This window comes from Microplitis demolitor, chromosome 5, assembly GCF_026212275.2.
Source record: "Microplitis demolitor isolate Queensland-Clemson2020A chromosome 5, iyMicDemo2.1a, whole genome shotgun sequence".
Lineage (NCBI taxonomy): Eukaryota > Metazoa > Arthropoda > Insecta > Hymenoptera > Braconidae > Microplitis > Microplitis demolitor.
In genome coordinates, this window is record NC_068549.1 from 20,735,839 (window position 1) to 20,762,270 (window position 26,432).

General features: G+C 28.4%; 3 protein-coding genes across 5 annotated transcripts; 1 reads left to right on the forward strand and 2 right to left on the reverse strand.

Annotated features, from left to right (window-relative positions):
- Positions 1 to 181: 181 nt before the first annotated feature.
- LOC103579416 (protein draper) lies at positions 182 to 19,721 on the forward strand. Of its 3 annotated transcripts, none has more exons than XM_053739266.1 (14): positions 182 to 493; positions 10,046 to 10,440; positions 10,525 to 10,651; positions 10,763 to 10,931; positions 11,018 to 11,264; positions 11,339 to 11,459; positions 12,176 to 12,313; positions 12,471 to 12,650; positions 12,725 to 13,052; positions 13,591 to 13,698; positions 13,899 to 14,063; positions 14,150 to 14,356; positions 15,060 to 15,392; positions 16,264 to 19,721. In XM_053739266.1, exons 2-14 carry the CDS (start codon positions 10,340 to 10,342, stop codon positions 17,112 to 17,114), a joined length of 3,075 nt encoding a protein of 1,024 aa, XP_053595241.1. In that variant the 5' UTR covers positions 182 to 493; positions 10,046 to 10,339; the 3' UTR covers positions 17,115 to 19,721. The 3 variants fall into 3 exon arrangements, with proteins under 3 accessions (XP_053595241.1, XP_053595242.1, XP_053595243.1); XM_053739267.1 differs by having other exon boundaries at positions 182 to 476; XM_053739268.1 differs by lacking the exons at positions 13,591 to 13,698; positions 13,899 to 14,063; positions 14,150 to 14,356.
- Positions 19,722 to 20,997: 1,276 nt separating this feature from the next.
- Positions 20,998 to 23,539, reverse strand: LOC103579545 (bone morphogenetic protein 1 homolog). Its single transcript, XM_014444590.1, has 5 exons — positions 23,104 to 23,539; positions 22,844 to 23,022; positions 21,951 to 22,181; positions 21,576 to 21,797; positions 20,998 to 21,500 (listed from the first exon to the last, which is right to left on the reverse strand). The coding sequence occupies exons 1-5, from the start codon at positions 23,463 to 23,465 to the stop codon at positions 20,998 to 21,000; spliced, it is 1,497 nt and encodes a 498-aa protein (XP_014300076.1). The 5' UTR covers positions 23,466 to 23,539.
- Positions 23,540 to 24,640: 1,101 nt separating this feature from the next.
- LOC106694187 (dorsal-ventral patterning protein tolloid-like) lies at positions 24,641 to 26,415 on the reverse strand. The gene is made up of 5 exons (XM_014444588.2): positions 26,111 to 26,415; positions 25,854 to 26,032; positions 25,536 to 25,766; positions 25,217 to 25,438; positions 24,641 to 25,152 (listed from the first exon to the last, which is right to left on the reverse strand). Exons 1-5 carry the CDS (start codon positions 26,413 to 26,415, stop codon positions 24,641 to 24,643), a joined length of 1,449 nt encoding a protein of 482 aa, XP_014300074.2.
- Positions 26,416 to 26,432: the final 17 nt, after the last annotated feature.

Sequence of the window (26,432 nt, forward strand, 5' to 3'; positions counted from 1 at the left end):
TAAGACAGTAAATGTCCCCTTCCCCTTCAATAGAATTTAAATAAATTAATAATCACCCAAATTCAAATTTTAAATTTTCCCGCGCGTTTCTTTCCGGCGCCACCGCTACGTTCCGACAGTAACCAACCGGCTTACTGAATAAAGACTGATACCTAACAATTTTATCGTCTACTCTCGCGTCTCTCAACAATGAGGGTACTGAGCAAGTAAACTCAGCAGTTTCAAGTTTAAAATCCGTATTCACCATTCGGTTTCAGTACAATGTGAGACACCGTCAGTAGTCGTTGTTATTTTACTCCGCGCAATTCAAAATATAAATACATTCTGTTTTAAAACTTTTACAAAAGTCATTGTTTACTTTTCTAATTTATCATATTCATGCTCTCACTGGTGATAGTGAATGTGATTACGCTCAAATTTATTTAATCTCTGCTATGTGGGTTTATTTTTTAATTGGATTACCTGTTAAAGTCAAGGTTAATATTCCAGAGATGTGAGTTAATTATATTATTTACGTTTCATAGTTTTTACGCTCATATATTTATATATATATATATATATATATATATATATATATATATATATATATAGTTTTTTTTTAAATGTATGTGAGGAGTTTATAGATTTTTTAACGGGATCAACTGAGTGTAAGATTTAATACAGTAAATATCTCAGTAATTGTGCGCCGTGTGTGCGCGAATGTGTGTAACACACACACATGAATTTTAACTCTGACCACTTGTCAAACAGGTTTCATTCTTCCATTACACGCTTTTATATGTATGCCTTTATTGTACATTGTGTATTACCCGTGTGTGTATGCCCTCTTTATTATTTTTTATTTTGGTTTAAAATAAAAATATGAATTATTATTGTTTTTCTCTGTTACAATAATTAACTTATTTTATCTATACAATTTGTATCTGATTGTATATTTATCGTGGAAAATTTTACTGTTATGCAAGAGATTTATGAAGTTTTTTTAATTTTTTAAAATTTAATTTATTGAAATTCAAAAATTTATGAGTGTGAATGTAGCAGATGTACGATAATTTTTCAATTACACAAAAAATATTAAATAATTAAAATAATGAAATTCAAAAAAAATGCATGTGTAGAATTTTGAATTGTTTGTATGTGTATTTTTTTAATTTTTATTTTGTAAACATTTTCATTTATTATTTCAAAGTTTTGAAAATTTTCAGATGTCCGCTAACTTTACTATCATGGATTTATTTGAACAAAAAAAAATTTTTATTATCAGTTATATCTTGGAAGCTTGTGGAGATAAGCGGATGTTGTTTGTGGTCTTTTTAAAGGAAATTTAATTATCTGTAATTTTGTAAAGAGCAAAAATCTTGTGGAATTTATAGTTTTTAAGATATAGATGTTTTTTGTATTTAAAAAAATATATGGAAATGATACTACAGTTTGCCGGAGTCTGATAGTTTTTAATTTGTTTTCAAGCGATAAAACATGAAAAAAAAATATTTTGAAAAATTGCACATGTATTTTTTTTAATGTTCTACATGTGCATTTTTTGAAACTATTTGTTATTTTGTAATGGATGTGTTAAAAAGAATCCGAAAATGTTTAGTTGTCTTCTAACTTCAGGGTCATCGACCAAAATTATTTTATTTTACTTCTAGCGGATATATTTTCAAAACTATTGACCTTATGCAATTTTTCAAAGAGACAAGAATTGTAGGAAATTGAATTTCCTTTCCAAAACACACCCACAACATCCATTTATCTCATATATTTTCATAAATATTTCCATTTGAAGCTCTAAAGTTTTTTGCTCCATTTTCATTTTCCCCAGTTTTTTAAGAATTTTTGTTAAAAATTATTTATTACAAGACAATAGAAATATATTAAGAACCGTAATTATTTAAAAACGACATAAAATAAATTTCTGACATTAAAAACAGAAATTCAAAAATTAAAATAACTTTTTTTAAACACAAAACATTAATTTAAGTTGACAGGAAGCCCTAAGTGGTCAGTTTGTGCCTTCACATGACACACTTGTAGCCCTCATACTTTCATACTCTACTGATTTTCTCACATACATTAATATTTTATCCATTCAATAATTATAATATTTCTTTACTCTTATCCTCTTACTCTTTGTAGCCCAGGTAGAAAAAAAAAGATTTAAAATAATACTTTAAATCCCAATTTATAATTTACTCTAATGAATTTTTAATGTTAAAGTTTTCTTTCTTTCTTTTTTTTTTCATTAGTAATGGTTTTTTCAATTTTCGCTGACGATTAATTTTATTTAAAATATTAATTATGCTTACAAAGTAATTCTGGATTACAAGGACAAGAAATTGTCAGAGAGAGACAGAAAGAACTGGAAAATTATTTATTTTTAAAATATATAGTATTGCATACTGCAATGTAACTCTTAGCTCGATCTAATGTACAGTGTTACGTCATAAATAGTGTTTTATGTCAATTATAATCAGTTGTACTCGGTATATATATATTGTACGTTACTGTGTAGTTGTAGACTCTCTTTACTTACATTACTCTTTACTTTGTCAGTCTAACTGCTAACGCACACTCATTTTATAACGAATTTTAGTTATTATAACCTTTGTACCACTTTGTGTACTTGTTACCAACTTTATTATATTATTTATTATTCTCTAGGTATTTATTTTTTCTTACTCAGGATTTTTTTATTTTTTGATAACGCGGAATTATAATTTTACATATTTGTCATGCAAGAATTTTTACGACAGGTGTTATTGTGAATAATAAAAAAATTAAATGGTAAAATTAAATTTTTTATAAATTATTATTTTTATTTTGATTTTTAAAATTTTTTAACTAAAGTAAAAAAAAAAAATTTTTTTTAAGCTTCTCAGGAAAAAAATTTATAATTTTTTAAATTTTATTTTTGAGTTCATTAATTTATTCAAAAAATTTTTCAAAATACGACAGACATTTTTTTCAAATCCTGTTGTCCGAAATTTAAACAAAAATTAATTATTTCTGTTTAATTTTTTGCGGTTTAATTATGAAAGATTTCTAAAACGAACATTGACAACTCCAATTTAAAATTTTCGAAATTTCCAACTCAATTTTCAACCCCTCGAATTTCAAAAACTCATATTTTTTTAGTAGTAAAAAGTTATGTTTCTTATTTTACTATTAATCATTAAAATAAATTATGAGTTATAAAAAAGTACAAAGAGCAATAAAATATATATATATATTTATATAAATTTAAAAAATAACATTCACCGATCAGACAAAGAATGCGCGGTTTAAAGTACATTTGAAACGGTAACTGTTAATTTTTCTTATATTTTACTTATTTTTTTTTTTTTTTCATCAATATAAGTATATACATATTTAAATGATTGTATATATTTATTGCGTACATACACACTCAACCGTTTACAAACGTGAAAAAATTCATTGAGACATCGAGTACGTACCAAACGTCCTTGTGGTATTGCATTTAAATTACCTTTTTTTTTCATTCAAAGAAAAAAAAACCTCATGTTAATAACACGGAGTATTACTTTGTCCCCATTTTTCTACTTATTGCTTATCAGAATTTAATAAATAATTTTTGAAATCTCATATAAATTGAGAAGCTGAGTCACGAAAAGCTAAAAATCTGTGACTAAAATAAAAAAAAAATTCATATGTCTTAATTACTTTTTTTCTCTGGTCCACATGTACCGGAAGTGATTCACTCACTCGCTCACTCATTTACTCACTTACTCACTTACTAATTTTTTGATCGCGCACGCGAGTTAATTCAGCTGCTGGCACATTAAAATTACTCATTCCAATAAATAAATGTCTAATTAGTAATTATACAAATATAAATAAAAAGTCTTTAAACTCATTATATAAATATTTATATAAACAATTTTAAAGATTCGTGTGAATAAATTTTTTTTATAGAAATTCATATTTTCATATAAATTTTTATATGACTTATCATAAATTTATCTCAACAACTCATCATTAACTTTTTGTAAACATCATATGTTATAAATTTATTTATTTACTCATGCTGAGTAAAAAAAATCTGCTGAAAAATCGACTATTATTTAAAATTTCGAAATGTGACACAAACTTTTTTTGAAAATTTCTTAAGCTTTTGAAAATTCAAAAGAAAAATCACTGTGTCTTAATACTATTAAAATATGCTCAAAAAAAAAAAAGAAAAAAAAACTTTCATACAGAAAAATTACAGTTTTTAGAGCAAAAATCAGACCTTTGTATAAAAAATTTCTTGTTTGCACTCTTATGATTGAGATTACTTCTTGTAATAAAGTAATTTCAATTATAGATACCAAATTTTAGTTTCTAATGTATTTTCAGTTAAACAAAACTTTGATATGAATGAAACACTATTTAAAAACTGAAAAAAGTCATATGAATCTGTAATATAATTACTGCGTCTCAGATATAGTGTAATTATTACAGTTTCGCAGTAGAGTGACTTTGCTGATATTTGAAACTGTAATTTTTTCACTATTTTTTTTTTCGTGCAGATATAGTTCAAAATCATTTTTCCTTCTTTTGCAATTTTTTTGCAGTGAAAAAAATGATAAAATTTGTCACTTTTAATGGAGAATCAAAAAAATTTATGAAAGAGTTTTAAAAAACGTTAATTTTTAGTATTAAGTCAATTACTTTTCTTCTTTATATTTTCAGGTGTTCAAAAATCGTTCAAACAAAGTTTGTTATTGTGTCAGGTTTTGAATTTCAGAATAGCATTCAACGCTTTTTCAATAATTTCTTTTACACGGGTAATTTCTTGAGTTTAATATATAAATTTTGATAAATATGAACAAAATTTATTATCAATTGATCTCGAATCCGGAGCAGCAAATCGTCCATGAGACAAATTCATAAATTCTGTAGATTTATTAATATCATAAAAATGAAAATTACAATTTAAAATAGACTATTTATAATATATGAATTATATATTTAATAATTTGTTTAATACCAATCTATTAATTTTCTACGATGACTAGATTTCTCTTTAAACATTTAAAAATCCCGCTTTTAATTTAAAACTCTTCATTAATTCCATGTCACATATTTATTACACACATCCATCATTTACAAAATTTCAAAGGCGCACAATTTTATTGTGAAGATTAAAATTTAAAAGATATGAAATCAAATACATCTAGGTCATGATTTTATATTACCAAGTTTTAGATATGATCATCTCATTACAATGCAGTAGACAAAGTTATAATTCAGAATTAATAAAAAAAAAAAAAAAAAGAAGAAGAAGATAACGATAATAGCTATGACTATTCAGTTAACATCACTTCAATGTAATGTTGAACAAAAGTAAAAAAAACTAATTCGCAGCGAGCCTCGGAGCTGCGGATTCATACTTCCGCGCATTTCTATGTCTAATACAAACCATACAATATTAATATCAACCGTCGGCTGTATCATGATTCTATTCCACATAATACACATATATTACATATGTTTTAAACTCCTACTATCCCACTGATTCGTCAGATTAATTCTACGAATTCAAAACTTGTCATCAACTTATTTTCTTTGTGTTTGTTTATACTCTGCTGCTAAACATTCAATTCATAAAAAATTTTTTTTTATTTTTTAACGATTAAAAAAAATTTCTTTTGTATTAAAACTCATATTTTCTCTTTAGAAATACAAACAACCTTGCACTCACCTCGTTTTATTTTCTCGCTTTAGGCTATTTGAATTTCAGTGCTTTTGCCAATGCGCAATTGCATACTTGTAATATTTATCGGGGTATTATGTTCTGTACAGACTTGAGATTATATATATATATATATATTTTCATATACATATGATCATATAACTTAGAGAGTGTAATGTAACAGTAACACATGAACAAGCATATCTGTATTTATTTTAGCGCATGGTATGTAAATGTCGGAATGTATTTTTATTTCGAAACGACTAGAGAGTAAAGTGTAAATCAGCTATTTTCTGTACTCAGTACATATGGAGAATTTAGTCGCGTGCATTAAATGTAATGCACGAAAATAGTTTTTGCGATCAATATTCATTTCAAAGTAAAGCTTTCGTGTTAGTGATTAGCTTTGTAATTTCAAGGATTAATATTTATTTTATTTACACAAATTTTTCTTTTATAAATTGACCATTTGTATAAAGAAAAATTTTGTTAGTATGCTGTCGAGCAAACTTTGAACATAGTAGAAAATAAAAAATTTTTTAAATGCTCATAATAATAATTATAGTGTAGCATATTAATTTTTTGACTTAACTTCCTGTTTAAATTTTGGTCGACAGCATAATTAAAATTTTTTAATTTTTTTTCTCCATTTTTTCCGTATGGTTAATTTAAAATAATAATTTATTATTTGTTGTATTCTAAATTTTTAAAATCAAGTAGAAATAATATATATTTTATTATTTTATTTGTGAATATAAATTATTTATTTTTTTATTGCTATAAAAATATTTTGATATTTTAGGTTTTTTAATATGAAAGAGTATTAAATATACTTATTTTTATATTTTTTCGGAGCCATTAAATTTATGATTATTAAATATTTGATCAAGAACGTCAAGCCAAAGATAAGATTTATAATTATTCTTTATTTTATGAGCTGACTTAAAAATACTATTGGGATTTTTCAATGTTTTCACTTTTTTTTTTAAAATCAAGTTAATAATGCGTTGGAAAATAATTAAATTATGAATAATTTTATGAAAATGATAAATAATATTAATAATTGTAACAATATCAATAATAGAAGACAAACGGCATTTCCGGTAAAAGTATTATCACAAGATATGAGAGTGATAAATTTAAAATACATACGTCAAAATAAAAAACATGAGATACAAAATAATCGACACGAAGAAAACAGACAAGTAAAATAATAAAATATATTGATAACGTTAATAAATATTTGAGATTGCGTATTTAAATCATAATCACACAATTTTAGATAATAATTCAATGTGTTGTCGATAAAATTTTAAAAAATTTATAGTTTTCAAGAAATTTATTTTTACTGTCTATTATTTTGGTAATTTTCAAATTTTATTCCTTTTTCACAGAAAAATATCATCATATTATGAAAAAAAGAATTTCTGTAAAATTTAAATCTAATCCAATCAAATTATTTAGACGTAAAATGCATTATTTAAAATAATTTTTTTAAATATATTTTTTTTTCATACTTAAAGTCGATAAAAAATATTATCCTGATACATAAAATTGATGTTAATACACTTTACTAAATGTAGAAAAAAAATATTTATATTCAGCAATAGTAGGCCTAACCTCGCTTCGCGTTTAAAGTGCGCAAAATTTCCAAAAACACTCAAGTACTTGGTAATTTGTTACCGAATATAACCGAAAAAATGATGATTTTATAGAAAATTAAACTACAAAACACATTTAATAGACAGTATTAACATCATCATTCCTCGATATTTGAAGTTTTGGAAATTTTTATATAATTAATTGTTTTATAATTAATGATCTGCGAAGCTCTGCAGGATGTAGCGCGATCGATATGATGGAAAAATAATTTTTTCATATACTTTTATAATAAATTGCATTGAATTTCAAGCGGCCATTTAAAACTCTATTTGAGGGATTTATTTTGCGGATCATTTTCACTAAATAATCTTAGCAGTACGTTCAAAAATAAAATTCTGCTACATAATAATACAGTCTAAACACACCCACATATATATATATATATATATATATTTATATATATATATATATATATATATATATATATATTTATATATATATACGATGAACGATATAAATGAATTAAAACTCCCCTAGTATAGTTTAGTTGAGTTTGAATACTGTGAATCCATTTAAAATGACGTTTACCCTCATATATCGTATCGTTTAAATAAAAGGCATGTTTTATTCCCGCACATGTTACATTATAGTGCATAAAAGGTTTTGGGGAGTTGAACATTGACGCAGAGAACAAACTGTATAGTAAACCGATGTATTATATCGGAGATGTAATGGCTGATGTGGGTAAAGTTGTAATGGAGTCTGAGGTAAAAAAGGACGGAGATAAATTGCAGAAATAGTACGCGAGTTAAATAGAGAGAGGTAGAACAAGTATAAAGAGAAATTATCGAGTCAATGCACTGAGTCTGTTGATCTGATCAGCTCCATCTGGTATATATTTGACGAGTTCTAATTCCAGAGATTTATTTAGCTTGGGATTTAAATTATAAATTACTGAAATGAGATCAGTCTACTGGTTTTGTTATGTGTGATACATAAGTAGTTAGATAAATTATTATTGTTATTAAATTGTTTTTTTATAAGGGGTAATGTCATTTCCTGTGGGTCAATCATCTGAGATTTTTTTGTTGCGCTATCAGGCTTCAACTTTTAAAACTAATAGCTCACGATATAGTTGAGTTACAGACTTTGGTTTCTGTCAAAAATTTAAATTAATCAATCGGTTATAGAAATAAAATTTCATTGAATTTATACCCGATTTTTTTTTTACATAAAATTCAAAAATTTATTAATTTCAATATTTAAAAAATACATTTTTTTAGAATTTTTATTCAAACCCTTTGTCTTCAGAAACTTTTTTCCATGACATAAACTATTGTTCTTATTGAAACCCTCATTAAAAAAAATAATTCTGCATACTCACATTCACATTCGCATTTTTTTTGCTTCTTTATAATAATTTTCTTTATATCTCCAGTATTTTCATTTTTTACAATAAATAATGTTGATACTTTTGATAAGAGTTTAAAAATAAAAATATTGCTACAGGTAATTTTTAATGAAAGTTCACTACCCTTTCATACCTCCATAATTAAAAAAAAAAAAGTAAAGTACAGTAAAGTTGTGAAAGGGATCTGGAGGATTAAAAATGCACCACTAGTCACAGTTGTATATTTAAAATGCATTCTTTTTCTCTTAACCTTCTCTCTCTCTCTCTCTCTCTTTTTTTTTTACTGTCTTCTTTCCATCCCCTTTTAAAAAATATTTTATTTCCACCCTCGTAGTCTCGACGAGAATGTAATGAGCGTAAAATCTATTTTTTGAATCTTTAAAATTTTTTTTTTGTATCACAGTAATTAAAAAAAAAATCCAATTATTGAATCAATTAAAATAATTAATAACTTCCCAAAATGAACGAATTTTTTCTATAAGAATTTTAAAATCGACTGACCGTTTAATTTTTTTGCAAATAAAATTTCATATTATTATTATCGTAATTATAAAATAAAATAAATTTATCACTTAAAATTTTATTTACTAAGATTATAAGTTATCAAACATTTTTTTGTTTATTAATTTGATATGAATCATTTCTGTAACATAACACTTAAATATATTAACTATGCACTAGTTTAATCAAGTGTTTTAATTTTTTTATGCACACATAAGTGATTCATATTTAATAATAAATTTACAATGGCGATAAAAACTATATCTATTTAGTTGTAAAAATATATTCAATGGGATCAAAGTTGACAGTTAAATTTTCAATGAAAAATTTTTTATGCACTAGTCAATATTTATCTATTTTTACACATAATTAAAATTATTAATTCTGTGATTTGTTGTAACTACGAATTTTATTTAAAATCATCACTCAGTCACTCAGTTCCGGAGTTTCAGAAAAAATCGCTCCGTATACGGAGTCATTAGGGAGTTAGTTTTTTTCAGTAGAGCGATCTGAATTTTATTTAAATCCGCGTTCACTCTGATTCAGAGTTTCAATATTAAAGTAACTCCCTGTAAGAGTTAATTTTACTCCGGAGTTTTAATATTAAATAAACTCCTTATAAGAGTTCATTTTACTCTGAACTGGAGTTTCAAAATCAAAACAAACTCCCTTTCAAAGTAAATTTACTCCAAGAAGATCAAATAAATCCACAGCCATCCGCTCCGGAATTAATCCACGTTAACTCCGAAAATTTTGTAAACTAATAAAAAAAAATTCCCTTAAAATTTAATACTCATTTTTAAAATTAACTAATTCGTAATTAATTTTTTTTTCAGATTCAAATGTTAGTATTTAATTACTAAGAATTTTTCGAAAAAACAAATGTAGAATCACCGGTTAATTAAAAAAATCATGGATTATGATAGACTAGTAGTAGAGTTTTATGTGAGAGTAGAGAATTTTATCTGTGGATATAGAATACAATAAGTCAGAGGAAAAGAGACACGTTTTTAGTGACGAAGGGTGTCTGCAGTTACTCTGTAGCAATAATTAGTATTATCCAGCGTCTGAAGATCGTTGGAGGAAAAGTAAAATACGTGAATAAATATAAAGGCTGAAGAAGATCAAAGATGAATTCAAGAGTATTGTTGTCTGTACTGACACTAGTTACTACTGTGTTTTATACTCTAGCTGTACTTGAAGGTCCAAATGTCTGCGTTCGTCAAGAAGCGTAAGTTAACTATATCTTTATATTTCTTAAAGTTTAATTGCTGCAATTATTTTTGTTCTAACTTAAGTTGGTTTATCTTTGCAGATATACTGTAACAGTAAATATATCAGAAGAAAAACCATATGAAATACGGCAACACAAGTGGTGTTTTGCCGTCCCGCCAAGATGTTCAAGTTATCATATGGAATTTAAAACAGTATACAGAATAGAGGTCAGTTGATTTACTAAATGATTCGCACACCTCTAATATATATATATATATATATATATATATATATATATATATATATATATTTATTTATTTATTTATTTATATTTACAGGTTTTAAATAAAACTAGACCAGTAGATGAATGCTGCAAAGGTTATGGGCAAACTGCAGCCGGTGATCGATGTGTTGCTATTTGTAGTCAAGATTGCGTACACGGTACTTGTGTTGCTCCTGATGTATGCACTTGTGAACAAGGATATGGCGGTCCTTCATGCGATATTCGTAAGCTTGATTTTTCTAATTATTAATCAGTTAATTAATTGATTAATTTATTTATTTATTTAATTATAATAACTCTTTTATTATAGAATGCCCAGCAGGTAAATGGGGAAAACATTGTAGTCAAAATTGTAAGTGCATGAATGGCGCAATATGTGATCCATTTAATGGGAAATGTAAATGTACGAAAGGGTGGACTGGTGATAATTGTGATCAAAAATGTCCGCCTGACCATTATGGCCAAGATTGTGGAGAAGAATGTCGGTGTAGAAATGGCGGCAGTTGTCATCATATTTCTGGAGAGTGTCATTGTGCTCCTGGTTACACTGGGCCTCTGTTAGTATTTTTATTTATTTATTTATTGGATAATAAAGAGTTGTTTAATTAATAATTTATTTTACTGCTTGTAGTTGTGATGATCTGTGTCCTGAAGGTCGACACGGTGACGAATGCAAAACGGAATGTAAATGTCAGAATGGCGGTCATTGTTCACCAACTGATGGTAATTGTTACTGCACTCCTGGATGGACGGTAAGTTTTTTTTTTCTATATAAATTTTAGTTTTAGTCATTACTACTGAAATAATTAGATTTATGTAAAAATTCAATGAGATCTTTTTTGTAGAGAATTTAATCAGTTATCGAATTGTTTCAATACATTTTTGCCATATTTGTACTAGTTTACCCAGAATTTTCATTTTTTTACAATTAAATTTGGATGTTAATTTCATAATTTAAAAAAAATTAAATTAACGACCAGAAAAGTGGCCACAGGTATTCAATATGTATATAAATATTAATAACAATACATACGAACACCTAAAACAGCAACAGGGTCATCAACTCTCAGTAGCCCACTTGCGACAAATTTAGTTCACGGCAATATTTATAAAATTAGATAAATCGGATATTTGTTTTATTTAATTTTATTTATTTAGCAACAAACCCAAAAACAAAAATATATTTGAGGGCAGAAGATGTGTTTCTAAATAAAACTAAACATAATTGTTAGTATTGCGTTATATCACAGTAAAAAAATAATACCAAAACAAAAAAAGAAATTTTTTCTTAAGCATAAACATAATAATAGATTTAACGCAGTGAAGTAATTATTTTGCGAAGTTATTCATTTGATAAGCCCGTAGGACTGTCCATTATGTCAAGTGATCGTTCTCGCTCACAAAAACAATTAATAGATGCAAACATCCGAAATAACCATACTTATATATATTTTTTTGTGTTTCAAAGGGTCAAGTTTGCGGAAATAGATGTCCGGACGGTTATTGGGGTCAGAATTGTACTCAAGAGTGTGTTTGTTACAATGGCGCAGCCTGTAATCACGTAACGGGTGAATGTATATGTAAACCAGGTTACCGTGGACATGAGGTGATTTATTAATTTGTAAAACAGCTTACGCTATAATACCGACTATTAGTTATTATTAAACAATTACTTTGTTTGTAATATAAACGTATACAGTATTATTGCTAAAAATTATTATAAAGTTCTTATACAATAATTGATAATTTTTTATTTATTGCAGTGTTTTGAAGTTTGTCCTCGTGATAAGTGGGGTTTAAATTGCGAAAATGAGTGCAGTTGTCAAAACGGAGCTGCATGTTTACCAAACAATGGTACGTGCATGTGCAAACCTGGATGGGAGGGCGAACAATGCGAAAAACGAGCTTGTCCTGATGGCCGATGGGGCAAAAATTGTCAGAAGGTATTAATTAATAGTACGATTAACGGATAATTTACTAATTTAGCATTTGATTAATTAATTGTGATTAATTGCAGGTATGTGAGTGTGAAGAATCCAATACCGAGCTTTGCCACCCATGGACCGGTAGCTGTATCTGCAAGATCGGGTGGGATGGTGCCAAATGTTCAAGACCATGTCCGTATTACTATTACGGCAAAGGCTGTGAGGAACGCTGCGTTTGTAAAAATAGCGCCCAATGTTCTCCGGTAGATGGAACCTGCATTTGTGCTGCTGGTTATCGCGGCAAAGATTGCAGTGAAAAATGTACTAATAATTCGTACGGTGAAGACTGTTCTCAAAAATGTGCATGTAAAAATGGCGCTTCTTGTTCCACGGATGTTGGTCGCTGTAATTGCACGGCAGGTAAATATCCATAATTATTATTAGGATTTAGAATTTATTAGAGTAAAAATAGATCGAGGGAGAGAGAGAATTATAAATTTTATTGATATTTTTTATTATTCGCTTTATTTATAAAATGGTAAGTTTTGTTGAAGGACTTAAAGAGAATTTAAATAAATAATAAAATGCTTAGTATAATAAACGTCAGTAGAAAATCATAGATTTTTTTATGGCTAGTGTGTAAAATGAAAGGTATCAGACTAGCGTAAAGATGGCGCCCGATAAACTCAAGCTAATTTTGCAATCATGCAATCCGTTTTTGTTTAAATTTTATACGTCGAATTCTTAGTTTATTGTAAGAGTTATTGAAAAATTTTTGGTTTATATTCACCACCCTGGCGGATTCGAATTACGGTAAATTACAGTATTTTATGTAAATTTAGAGTAAGAGAATGACAATTTACCGTGCATTGTGACAAATCTGCGGTATTTTAATAAATTATCATTAATTTCTCTTTAAAATAATTTATTGTTTTACAAATAATTAATTTTACATCAGGATGGGATGGTGTACTGTGTGATCGACCTTGTCCAGACGGTTCATTTGGTAAAGATTGTGCAGATAAATGTCAGTGTCTTAATAATGCTGCTTGCGACCCACAAAATGGTAAATTTAATAAATAATAAGATCTTTTTGGTATCGGTGCATTATTACAATCATGTTGTCAATTATCTCCGCTATTTAATTGATAAAAAAAGTAGATTCAATTAATCATAACCATAACACATTAAATTAATCATCGCTCGCTATAAATAATACAAAGATATAACCTAGAGTGTTGTAAATAAAAAATTAAAACGAAATAGGGACGTGTACATGCGGAGCGGGTTATATTGGCGAGCACTGCCAGCAGCGTTGTTCTCATGGACTTTTTGGTCAAGGCTGTTCTCAAGTTTGTGACTGTGAAGAAGACAATACTCTAGATTGTGATCCTACAACAGGACATTGTATTTGTAAGCCGTCGTGGCAAGGTTCGTTTTTCTTTTAAATCTCAATAATTAAATTACTTTATTTAATTTGAATATACTCAATAAATAAATGGTAAAAAAATATATAGGAGTAAGATGTGAAACACGATGTCCGATTGGTTATTATGGTGACGACTGTCAGTCACTTTGTAAATGTAATAACAATAGTTCTTGTGACCCCATAACTGGGGCTTGTGTTTGCGCACGCGGATGGGAAGGTTCCGACTGTTCTCAGCCTTGTAAACATGGATGGTACGGTGTACGATGTAAAGAAAAATGTCCGCAAAAAATTCACGGTAAGATAATCATTTGATTTAATCAATTAATTATTGATAATCATAATTTTTATTATTTTTTATGCATGATAATTTTTTTCTCTATTTAGAATTTTTGATTAAGCGAATATATAATTTATTTAAATACATAAAATTTTGAATTATAAAATTAATTAGCTCAATTTAATTTCGGCGATTGAACGCTCTTGGCAATATTTGAAAAAATTTAATGATTAGCGAGTGGCGCCCAAAATGGGCGCTGCTAAGTAATTCAGAACATTCCCATTCAAATTAAGACTTTAAAATTAGAAATAATTCATATTTTATGTATTTAGAATTCATTAAAAAGTGTAAACTAAAAACATAAATAATTGCATTAATAATAACTTATATTAATTAATTAACAATTAATGCTTGTGCGTGGGTTGCTTTCACTTACCGTCTTAAGTAATTAACAAAAATAAATTTATTAATGTAAAACAATTTATCTTAAAGCAATTTAAATATGGATTAAAAATGGAACTGAGGTAAGAGATTATTTGATAAATAATAAGTTTAAAAATTTATTAATTATAAAAAACAAAAAAAACTCTCTCTCCCTCTGCTGCTTTGCATTGAAAAGCATTTTGTTGAAGAATGATGGTCGTACTTTTTAAGTTTCATTTGTGCATAAATTTTAAATAAATGATCATAAAAATAAACTTTTATTTGATAATTTTAACAGGAAATATGACGTGCGACCACGTGACTGGGCAATATGTGTGCAGACCAGGTTATTTAGGATTGACTTGTGAGCACTCGTGTCCACCGGATCGGTGGGGTCTCAATTGTCTAAATCATTGTGACTGCAAGAATGACGGCGAGTGTCATCACGTCACGGGAGCCTGCCAGTGTCGGCCAGGATGGAAGGGAGATCGCTGTCAAACGCCATGCGCCCAAGGTACTTTTGGTGTTAATTGCACTCAGAATTGCAAGTGCCAAAATGGCGGCAAGTGTCGTGCAAATGACGGAGTCTGTAGGTGCGTTCCTGGATGGACCGGAGCTCGATGTACTGACAGTGAGTTTTTAATTACTTTTTTTTATCAAAATTTATATTCGCTTTTATTAATCACTCAAATTATTGACGTATAATTGAAAACCTCTCAATCATCAACTCCCTCACCAAATTCTAACAGACACTTAGGATATAGAAACACTTTATTTTATTTTATTGACGACTTTTTAAGTACCGGAATCGTTACTAAAAAATTTATTTTTTTTTTTTATGAGCATAAAATTTTTATCAAAACGTGGAAACATTAAGAATTTTTTCTTGTTTAGAAAATATGATTTTAAAAATTTTAAAACATTTGAATTTGTATAATTTGAATTCATATTTTTTATGAGTAACTTAAAATCGTATTTTCTTATCAATATTATCTCAATTTTTATAAAATCTTTAAATCAAAAAATTACTCACTATTTCTTCTTTTGAATCATCGGAAAAATTTTAATTCTTACTAAAACATAATTTTTATACTATCAAACATTAAAACTTTTATTTACTTTCACTGAAAGACAAAAAAGTGACACTTTTATCTCGTTAAGCTTAATATTTATAAAATATTAAGACCGTCGATTTCCAACAAAAAACTTCTAAAACATCATACATAGCCTTAACCACATTTTCAAAACCATTGAAATCATAATCTTCATTTAATCCCAACAAAAACTTCCCAAAACATTAAGACCTTGATCAAAACACTACATTATCAAGACCGACAAACATCAAGACCTTAATCCAGTTATCATTTCAAATTCCGAAAACATCAAGACATTTATCCGGTTATCATTTCAAATCCAAAAAACATCAAGACCCAATTCCATCAGTATCCAAGACCTCAAAGCTTCTCAGAAAAACTGAATCATAAAAAATTTTATGTCAACAGTCTGCCCAGAAGGTTACTACGGCGACCACTGTATGGAACCATGTGAGTGTAAGAACGATAATTTCCAATGCCATCCCGCCAAAGGGTGCGTCTGCCGCTACGGCTACACTGGTCCAAACTGTGAGGACGAAATATTGTCACGCAATGTCCAAGAAAAGACTGAGTCCAGCGTAGGCAGTGTCGTAGCCGGTATATTTGCCGCGATAATCGTAATTGCCGCGACTCTCGCCGCCTGGATGTACCACCGACGTCGCGTGGCGAACCTCAAAATGGAAATGGTCCAGGTTCAGTACGTTGCCGAACCCGTAACTCCTCCAGACCGTAACCATTTTGACAATCCTGTTTACTCATGTCAACCAAATTCTCCTCGCACTGATGACGCGACAATGCTCTTAAATAATGGATTAATTAGAAATAATTTAGGGACTAAAAGTATTAACAGTGAAAAAGCTAAATTAGGGTTAGGGTTAGGATTAGGATTAAATGGAACAGGTGCGAGTTGTTATGGAGACGAGGACGACAATGACAGCAGTAAAGGCGCCTATGGGATACAGTATGACCATCAAGCCTCTTTGAAAAATAAAGACGCTGATTTGGGTAACCCTAATGTTAATGTTTACCACAGTATTGATGAAATGGACAGCAAAAAAGGCCCTGAACATCTTTACGATGAAATAAAACAAAACAATGCGGAGCTAGAGTACGACCACTTGGATTACACGCGACCATTGAGTGCATGGAAGCCGCACTATCAACGCATGGCAAATGGCTTCGGTCCCAGTAGAGACGGAAGTGGTTCCAGCAAAAGTGGCTCCATTAATCCTCAAGACCCGGAACTTGGGCGCCAGTGAATCTCTTTGAAACAAACTTACTCTTTGTTTCAGTTCTTTGTTCGATCAAGGAACCGAACAAATAAAATTTTTTTATTTTATTTTTTTCGACTTCTATTTGCGCGGATTTTATCTGTGCAATTGAGACTTGTATATATTTTATAAGATTCATCTTTAAGTTTTATTAATGCATGATTAATAGTTATTAATATATCGATATTATTTAATCACTGCCTAGATTATAGTCTAGGGTAATAAGTACGCGTGTCTACCATGCAATTCAGTGTCTTAAGGTTGAAAAATAATTTCAAGACCATTTTCAGACAGTGAAGTATTCAAATTTTGATAATTAATTTAAAAAAAAATTAAGCTATTAATTGAAAAAAGGACAATGCAGTTACAATTTCGCCGGGACATGGATTTAAAAAAAAATATTTACACTTTATTTCAATTAGGAGTTAAACGAAATGGAAAATGACTGGAGTAAAATTTTCATGTCAAATTTTTTAGTCTTTTAACTCTTAATTAATAACAACTGTAAGTAATTTTTTTTAAAATCTATATCTCAGAGTAATTGTAACTGCGTTACTGTCTTTTTTTCCAATTAATGCTTTAATTTTTCTAAAAATAATTAATAAAGTTTTAATACTCTTGTGACAGTTCGTCATTTAATATTTTTAAAAAGGGGGGGGGGCACTGTCTGAGAATGACTTTAATATTTTAAATAACAAATAAAAGAAAAAAGTTTTCCAAGACCGCTACTTTTTCAAGACGTAACAAGTTAATTATTTTTCGATTTGTTATGAAATTTAGAATTTTCCACAGTACGATTTTCTGTAAAAAGTAAATGTCGTATTTAAAATCGTTAATTCTTCTCTTGACGTAAATATCATTTTTATTGAAATAAAATTTGAATTATCGTAAAATTATGTGAAATAAAAATTCTAGTAATAAAATTTGTTGTTGAAACTCTAGACACATTTTTTCACGTAAGTTTTCTATCAACGCGATTGCTGTTGCAAATTTACAGACGTTAAATTCATGAGATTAAAAACGATGATTAACTGCTCAGAATATTGATTTATATTTAATCAATTTATTGATAATTCAGCACACAAAATATTCAAAATTTCCTCCAAATAAGCTATTGCTCGATTTTAATTAACAAGTAGCGGTCTGTATACATATTATGTATATACATATCAAAAATTTTCATCTTTCACATGATATGACCTCTAATATTTGAACAATTGATTTTTTATATAATTTATACTTCCTCGGGTTGCAATTGATCTAATCTGATCAAATCTTAACTACGACTATTGATTTTAAATTATTCTCTATATATATAATATGTACATATTAGACTTCGTCAGATAAAATGAATATTTTTTTTTCGGGGCCATACAAAAATTACGTTGACTGTAACAAAAAAAAATTTGGTACCAAGATGGACCCTTCAACTCAATTACGAAACGCGCGCTCGCTTAAATAAAATCTTCTTTTCAAATAACATGGGAAAATTTTTTTTTTAACTTTGGGATCTTATTACTTGTTAATGGACCATAACGTACATTTGTAGAGAATCGAATGCTCTACAAAAAAGATCTCTTATAATTTTTTGATAAATCTAACCGTTCCAAAATTACTTTTTCACGAAAAGTGTTTTTCAGTATTTTTTCAATAGAATTAATTTGTAAAAACCTATATTATTTTAAATAAGAGATTAAAAAATTATTAAATAGCATATTTTGATTGAAAAAATTGATTTCAGGAAAATAATACAAATTTTTCTCATGTTATTTCAATGGAAAATTTTATTGAAACGAGTACGCGCTTTGTAATTAAATTGGAAGGCTCAAATTATTACCCAATTATTTTTTGTGTTACATACAATATAATTTCCGTATAGAACAAAAAACAAATATTCATTTTATTTAGCGCAGTCTAATAAGACATATATATATATTAGAGTGTCTCAAAAAATCGACTTCTTTTTTTTTTCGAAGAACATTGAAGAATCGACAGAGTATCTCTAGACAAAGACCCTGTTAAAATATGAGACCTTAATATTAATATTTAAAGGTGGCGATTCACGATTTTCTATTTTCTATTTAAATAACATGGGGAAAAAAAAATTATAAGTTTGGAATTTTATACCTCGGCGATAACTTATTGAACAGCTAAATTCAGGACATATTTTTATCGAGAATTAAACGCTCTACAAAAAAAGTCTTTTATCATTTTTTGATAAATCCATCCGTTCAAAAGTTATCCGAGCTCGAAGTCAAGTTAGAGTAAATTTCAAGATCATTTTACTTTTCCGGTGAAACTATCGGACTTATCACAAAATGTTATAGAATTTTTTTTGTAGACAATTTTATTTCCTACACATTAGTATTGATTAATTTTTTTGATAAGTCCGATAGTTTCGCCGGTTTTATACCTCGCCGAGGTATAAAATTCCAAACTTATAATTTTTTTTTCCCCATGTTATTTAAATAGAAAATAGAAAATCGTGAATCGCCACCTTTAAATATTAATATTAAGGTCTCATATTTTAACAGGGTCTTTGTCTAGAGATACTCTGTCGATTCTTCAATGTTTTTCGAAAAAAAAAAAAGTCGATTTTTTAAGACACTCTAATATATATATATATATATATATATATATATATATATATATATATATATATATATATATATATATATATATATATAATTTGTAGGATTAAGATTTATTGTATAATTATAAAGATGATTGTAAATTTATTAATTATTATTAATTAAAATTTTATTTTTTTCTACAATTATAATTTATAACAATTTTTTTTTTACTAATTATGAACTAAATAAATATATATAATTTTTATTCTGTGATAAGTCAATAAGATTCGCAATATATACGAATCGTATTAGACATTAAGTGACCATAGCGAAAAGCAATAAAGAAATTAAAGAGAAAAGTAAAAAGAAATAGAGTTAATAATAATTAATTAATTGATATATATATATACTGATAATTTTGTAGTGTTGTGTATATTTAATCAGAAGAAAAATATAAATCATAATTTCAAAAAGCTATTAGGGAGTAGTCCTTTTTTATTAACTACCGATGAATTACAGGCAATAAAACAAAAGTCAGTTATAAAAATACTAGGGGAAATTTTGTAATAAATTTCTAATGAAACTTTTAATAACCTGCGTTTAAAAATGTTATTTCATCATTAAACTTTATTTTTTACGGTTTAATTATAAAAACAATTGGATGCTTGTTAGAAGGTTTTCTTATTCTCATGATCATTTATTGCTGACAATTATTCGATAATAATAAAATAATTGATTTTTGACGGTTAAAGTATAAATACATTTACCAGCAAAGATAACAATGAACTTTACTAACAAACTTATTTTTTAAATTTATCGACTCATTGTAACGTTAAATTACGAACAAACAAAAAATTAATTAAACTTATTGCTGAAAAATATCATGCATTACCCACATGAAAAAAATTTATGAAAAAAAAAGTATATCAATATATATGAAATATGGATAGAAAATATATTTTTAATAGTTAACTTCTGCCCGATTTTCATATATATTTTAAATGAAACTTGAATATATTAAATATATATCTTAGAATATATGAAAAATACATGCATGAAAATATTAAAAAAAAAACATATTAAATATATATTTTTATTATATATATATATTTAATATATATGTTTTTTACATTTTCCTAAACGAATTTTCGATATATTATAATATATATCCTCAATATATTCAAATTACATGTGAACTATATAAAATATTTATGAAAATCGGTAAAAAGTTAGCTTTTTATATTTTTTATATAATAGCATGTATTTTTATTATATAAATTTTTTTCATACCATACAAACTATTCAAGCGACCAATTATCATTGTTGATTGGTTTCACAGAAATAGCGGCAGAAAAACCTCCCGCTTCTTTCGATCCATTGGAAACAAACGTTAAGACAATACTATTCATCATAGTAGCTATTTCTAATCGGTCTTTTCTACCACAGTAACTTCCAATAATTGGCGCATTTTCATTTCCAGCCGCTCGTACATCCAAAAAATCATTTTTACAACCAGTACTTTCTTCAAGTTCAAAGTAATTAAATTTAATTACTATATAATGCTTGTAAGGAGCCTTGATGAGCCAATGGCACTGTTTATTCGGATCGTATGATTCTGGATAATTTGGTGATTCTAAATAATAAGTATCATTACTTTCTAAATGAATATCACCGCCGCAAACAGTCTGGTATTCCAATATAAAACCTGGACGATGGTTTTGAAATGGAGATCTCAGTAATGTTACGAATACAAAATTACTCGCAATAGTAGTGACCGGTCCAACATCTCCACAGTAACGACCTAAATATAACACATTATATATTCAATTGTAACATCGATTGATATTATTCTCACTGAATACTGTCAAAAACGCACCTACGACAGTACTATCGGTCTGGTAGCCATTACGAATTTCCAAGTAATCAGTTAAGCAATTAGGAGTCTTGTTAATATTCAGTAGTGTGATGGCGAGTTTAATTTTTTCACCTTGAGCAGCCCTGATTGTCCACTGACAATACTCAAAATCTTTCTTCGAATTATTTAGTTTTAATGGTGTACTGAAAATACCCTTAGCTTCAAACAATGTACCTCCGCATACTAAACATAAAACAAAAATACTTTAGATTTTCAAAATTAATATTTTTTGACTCTGGTTAATATACTTTTGCTCTAATTTGCCCGTATTTACAGTATAGAGTTCGTACCGCGACTAAATGCGTTATACAGACATAAAGTAATAAAAATACACACTTGGACAATTGTACAATAAATTTGTCGCAGTAATATCACCGCTACTGATTCCTATCCTCTGACCAATTTCTGGTATTTGTCCGTCAATTTTTCGTTTTGGTACAATGGTTTTGGTATTTGGTTCGTTGGTTAATGCGAACGGTGGATAATGCATTATCGATAAGTAATCGTAAGGCTGATTCATAGAATTTCCATCAATCGCATCAACTGTTTCAAATTTAAATTCAAAACCTACAAATTTGTGAATGAACATGTAATTAGTTTCTTTTTTTTATCAATATTATTAATCCACTGATATAGGGGTGACGGAGGGGGGGGGGCAAAACGAGCTACTTAAGAAATTACTTTTCGGGGACTGAAGTACGAAGTCTTTTTTTTTTATATTTATAGTGAATAAAAAAAATTTTCAGCTTCCGTTAAAAAAAGGTGGCAAAAATTTCTAGAAATCAAATAAATTTCATTAAATTAAATTTTCTTATAAGTAATTTACATGAAGAAAAATTACATTTCAGATAATTATTGAATGCAAAGGAAAAAATCAGTTATATATTGTTTAAAATAAAAGTAATGTATTAAAAAACTGTTAAATTAATTTCGAAATTATGAAAATTGTTAATATTTTCAAGTTGATTCATTACATCTGAAGCAATTCGACACTAAAAGTAATTTTATTGTCAATTGATAAAAAAAATGACTTTGATTTCATACTATTTTTTTATCTATAGTGCATAAACAAAATTTTTCAAAAACAGTAAAAAAAACTCAAAACAATGCTCAATTAAATTTACAAAAGTGGTTTTGGAATTTAAAAAATGAAATACATTTGGTAAAATTTTGGAGATGCTCCCGCCCTCCTGCCCGTATCCCCCCGAATTCAGGGGCACTGATTTAACCTTTTTGAATAGCATCCTGATTTATTTCAACATAATCATCACGATCTGGACGGTTTTGTTCATGATAGAAACCTATCGCATGGCCCAGTTCGTGAAGAACCGTTCCAAATTCAGCACATCCATCGTCTATACTAATAGGATTTTTTCTAATACCTTGTCTGCCAATTACTGAACAGCACCTAATGATGATTCCAGTTTATTCATGATTATTTGTACCTGTAGAATTTCTAATTTCTTTTCATTTAAAATCTCAAACTTACCCGCAGCCTAATTTAGTGAACAGTAAATAAGAATCATCATCTCTTTTGTTTCTTTCCACAAAATTAATGCAAGTCGATTGTTCCCAGTGTCTCATTGCTTGTTTAATTAATTTGCGTTCTGTTCCATTGAATATGTCTCGGATTTCATACGGAATAATACCGTCATCCCATAGGAATATTTTATCTTTGACAGCCAGAGATCTTCGGGTTATATTAATCTGTTGTCCCGGTTCAAAATAATTTGTCGGATCGAGCTCTCTATTTATTGACTCTTTGTGGGGTGATATAGCATATGGATTTATCGTTAGTATCAAAAAATTCAGTGCTTGAATAATAATTAAAATGTGTGATGTTAATTTCATTGTTAGTGTTACCGATCAAACAACTCGTCAAAAATTATTTACAGCCGTAATTTAATCAAAAACTGAACTGTAGTTCAAACTGTCTGCCTCGGTACTGATTTTCATTTATCATCCGTTCAGTATATATACTAAATTAAGGGGGTGGGGGGTTGATGATTAGCTAAAAGAATTTAATTGCTCCGAGGCCAGAAATAACAAGTACTTATTAACCGAAAATTAAAAACTAAAGTTAACTAAAAACGATAAAAAATTGATATTTTTTACTTTGATAGCAATGTTTTTCAAAGTGTCATTAAAGTTTTTTTATATATTGCATCGTTAAAAAACAAATTTTTTTTCAAAATAATAATAATAATAGTATATCCTGTTATAGAACCACTTGGAAGAATTTAGTGATAAGTTTCCAATAAAACTTTTAATAACCTGCGTTGAAAAATTTTATTCTAGAGCTAAAGTTTTTTTGACAGTTTATCATATAAATATTGTAAGGCGCAAATTTTTAAGGAAGTTTTTATTATATTCTCGCCAAAAAAAAAGAGAACTGTTACCATCTTGCAACAGGGAATAATTATCATATTGTATGTGATAATGGTAATCATTACAGTCGAACTCCATTAATTCGAAACTTCCCCTTAATTTTTATCCCCACTACGAGCTATGCTGTCTCCCACTCGTTGATATATATTTCTATATATCAGTCTATATATATGTGTGTATCATATATGTAGATGTAAGAGGGCATGCGCCATAGTTTACTATTGAAGGAAGGGAGGGGTGTTGACTCGGAACTTCCGAAAAATTTTTGCTTCGTAGACTATTCATGCCGAGTTGAGGGAGTTATATTGTACCATGCTTTCAGATAACCATTTTTTTCGCGTATTGTAATATTTATCATTTCCGGAAGTAATAATTACCATCTAAATAGTAATAATTATGATCTCGAATAAAAATGGTTACCATTCCCGATAACAGAATAGAATATACATCTTCCAAATGTAAAGATAAAAATATTTACTTCGTTAAGGTGGGAGGTGTTATCACTTTCATTAGGCGTGTTATGATGAAGTAGTGGGTTTTTGTAGAACAAAGTATAAATACATTTAACAGTAAAGAGAACAATAAACTTTATTTATAAACTTATTGCTAATGAGTAGAGTTCAATATTTGAAAACTATTTAAGAAGTTGAATCATTATTATTATTATTATTATTAATGGGTATCGCAGAAATAGTGGCAGAAAAACCTCCCGCTTCTTTCCATCCATTGGAAACAAACGTTAGAAAAATTCTTCTCATCAGAGAAGCTACTTCCAAGTTGTCATTTTCACCGCAGTACGTTCCAATAATTGGCGCATTTTTATTTCCACCCTCTCGTACTTTTACAAAATCATTTTTACAACCAGTACTTTCTTCAAGTTCAAAGTAATTAAATTTAATTAGTATATAATGCTTGTAAGGAGCTTTTATATTCCAATGGCACTGTTTATACGGTTTGTATAACTCTGGATAATTTGGTGACTCTAAGTAATAAGTATCATTACTTCTTAAATTAATATCGCCGCCGCAAATAGTCTCGTATTTCAATATAAATCCCAGGTGATAATTTTCATAATGATTCCTAGCATATGTTACTGATACAAAATTACGTGCCGTTCGAATAACTGTTTTATCTTCACCACATATGCGAGCTAAACAAAATGTACTTTCAATAATAATAGATGTCGTTCATATCATAAAGATTTGATAGTTTACCTAAGACAGGACTATTTGCCTGGTAGCCATTTTTTATTTCCACATACTCCGCTGTACAATTGGGAGTCTCTTTAATATCCCATGATGTTAGTGTGACCTTTATTCGTTCACCTTCAGCAGCTCTGATTGTCCATTTGCATTTATCGGAATCTTTTGGTGACTTATCTGGATGTATTGGCGGGATAATCATATCGCAAGGCTCAAAAAATGATCCACCATGTGCTACCATTCCGATAAACCGATTACCAATGTTTAAATAACAAGTCAATGATAAAAAATCACAAGCTTTTAAAAAAACCGTAGTGTTTAAATTACATACCAGAACAATTGTATAGCGTCTTTGCAGCAGTAATGTCACCGGTACTTAGGGCGATTCTCTGACCTATATGCGGTATTCGGCCGTCGATTTTTATTTTGGGTATAATGGTCTTGATATTAGCATTGTTTACTATTGCTAGTGATGGATAATGCATTATCGAAAAATAATCATAAGACTGGTTTAAAGTATCTACATTCCTCGCTGATACTTTTTTATAATTGTATTCGCTACCTACAGGTTTTTGTACGAACCAGCAATTAGTTGATATTCTTAATCAATTTATTTACTCACTGATAAAAATTCAGGGGCTCAGTTAACCTTTGTCAATGATACCATAATTTATTTCCACATAATCATCACGGTCTGGACGATTATGCTCATGATAGAAACCTATCGCATGGCCCAGTTCGTGAATAACCGTTCCAAATTTAGCACATCCATCATCAATACTGATTGGAATGCCTCCTTTGCCGCGTTTGCCGACCACTGCACAGCATCTGATAATTCGAACTTATTTATAACCATTTGAAATTTTAGAATTTTTATTTTCTCTGTACCAAAAATCTTTGACTCACCCGCAGCTCATTTTAGTGAACAGTAAATAAGAATCATGAACTCTTCTGATTCTTCTAACGAATTTTATACAAGTGGATTGTTCCCAGTGTCTCATTGCTCGCTTCAATAATTTGCGTTCTGTTCCATTGAATATGTCTCGGATTTCATACGGAATAATACCGTCATCCCATAGGAATTTTCTATCTTTGACAGCCACAGATCTTCGGGTTATATTAATTCGCTGTCCCGATTCAAAATAATTTGTCGGATCGAGCTCTCTATTTATTGGCTCTTCGCGGGGTAATATTACATGTGAATTTATCATTATTATCAAAAAATTCA

Bases quoted from the DNA above. Each gene is read 5' to 3' on its own strand.
- LOC103579416 (XM_053739266.1), top strand. From the start codon at position 10,340: ATGAATTCAAGAGTATTGTTGTCTGTACTGACACTAGTTACTACTGTG. The intron at 11,460-12,175 runs GTAAGTTTTTTT...TGTGTTTCAAAG, and splicing joins ACTGCACTCCTGGATGGACG to GGTCAAGTTTGCGGAAATAG. The intron at 14,357-15,059 runs GTAAGATAATCA...TAATTTTAACAG, and splicing joins ATGTCCGCAAAAAATTCACG to GAAATATGACGTGCGACCAC.
- LOC103579545 (XM_014444590.1), bottom strand. From the start codon at position 23,465: ATGAAATTAACATCACACATTTTAATTATTATTCAAGCACTGAATTTT. The intron at 22,182-22,843 runs GTTAAATCAGTG...ACAAATTTGTAG, and splicing joins TCAGGATGCTATTCAAAAAG to GTTTTGAATTTAAATTTGAA. The intron at 21,501-21,575 runs GTGCGTTTTTGA...TGTTATATTTAG, and splicing joins GACCGATAGTACTGTCGTAG to GTCGTTACTGTGGAGATGTT.
- LOC106694187 (XM_014444588.2), bottom strand. From the start codon at position 26,415: ATGATAAATTCACATGTAATATTACCCCGCGAAGAGCCAATAAATAGA. The intron at 25,767-25,853 runs GTTAACTGAGCC...AAAAACCTGTAG, and splicing joins TTATGGTATCATTGACAAAG to GTAGCGAATACAATTATAAA. The intron at 25,439-25,535 runs GTATGTAATTTA...TCGGAATGGTAG, and splicing joins GACGCTATACAATTGTTCTG to CACATGGTGGATCATTTTTT.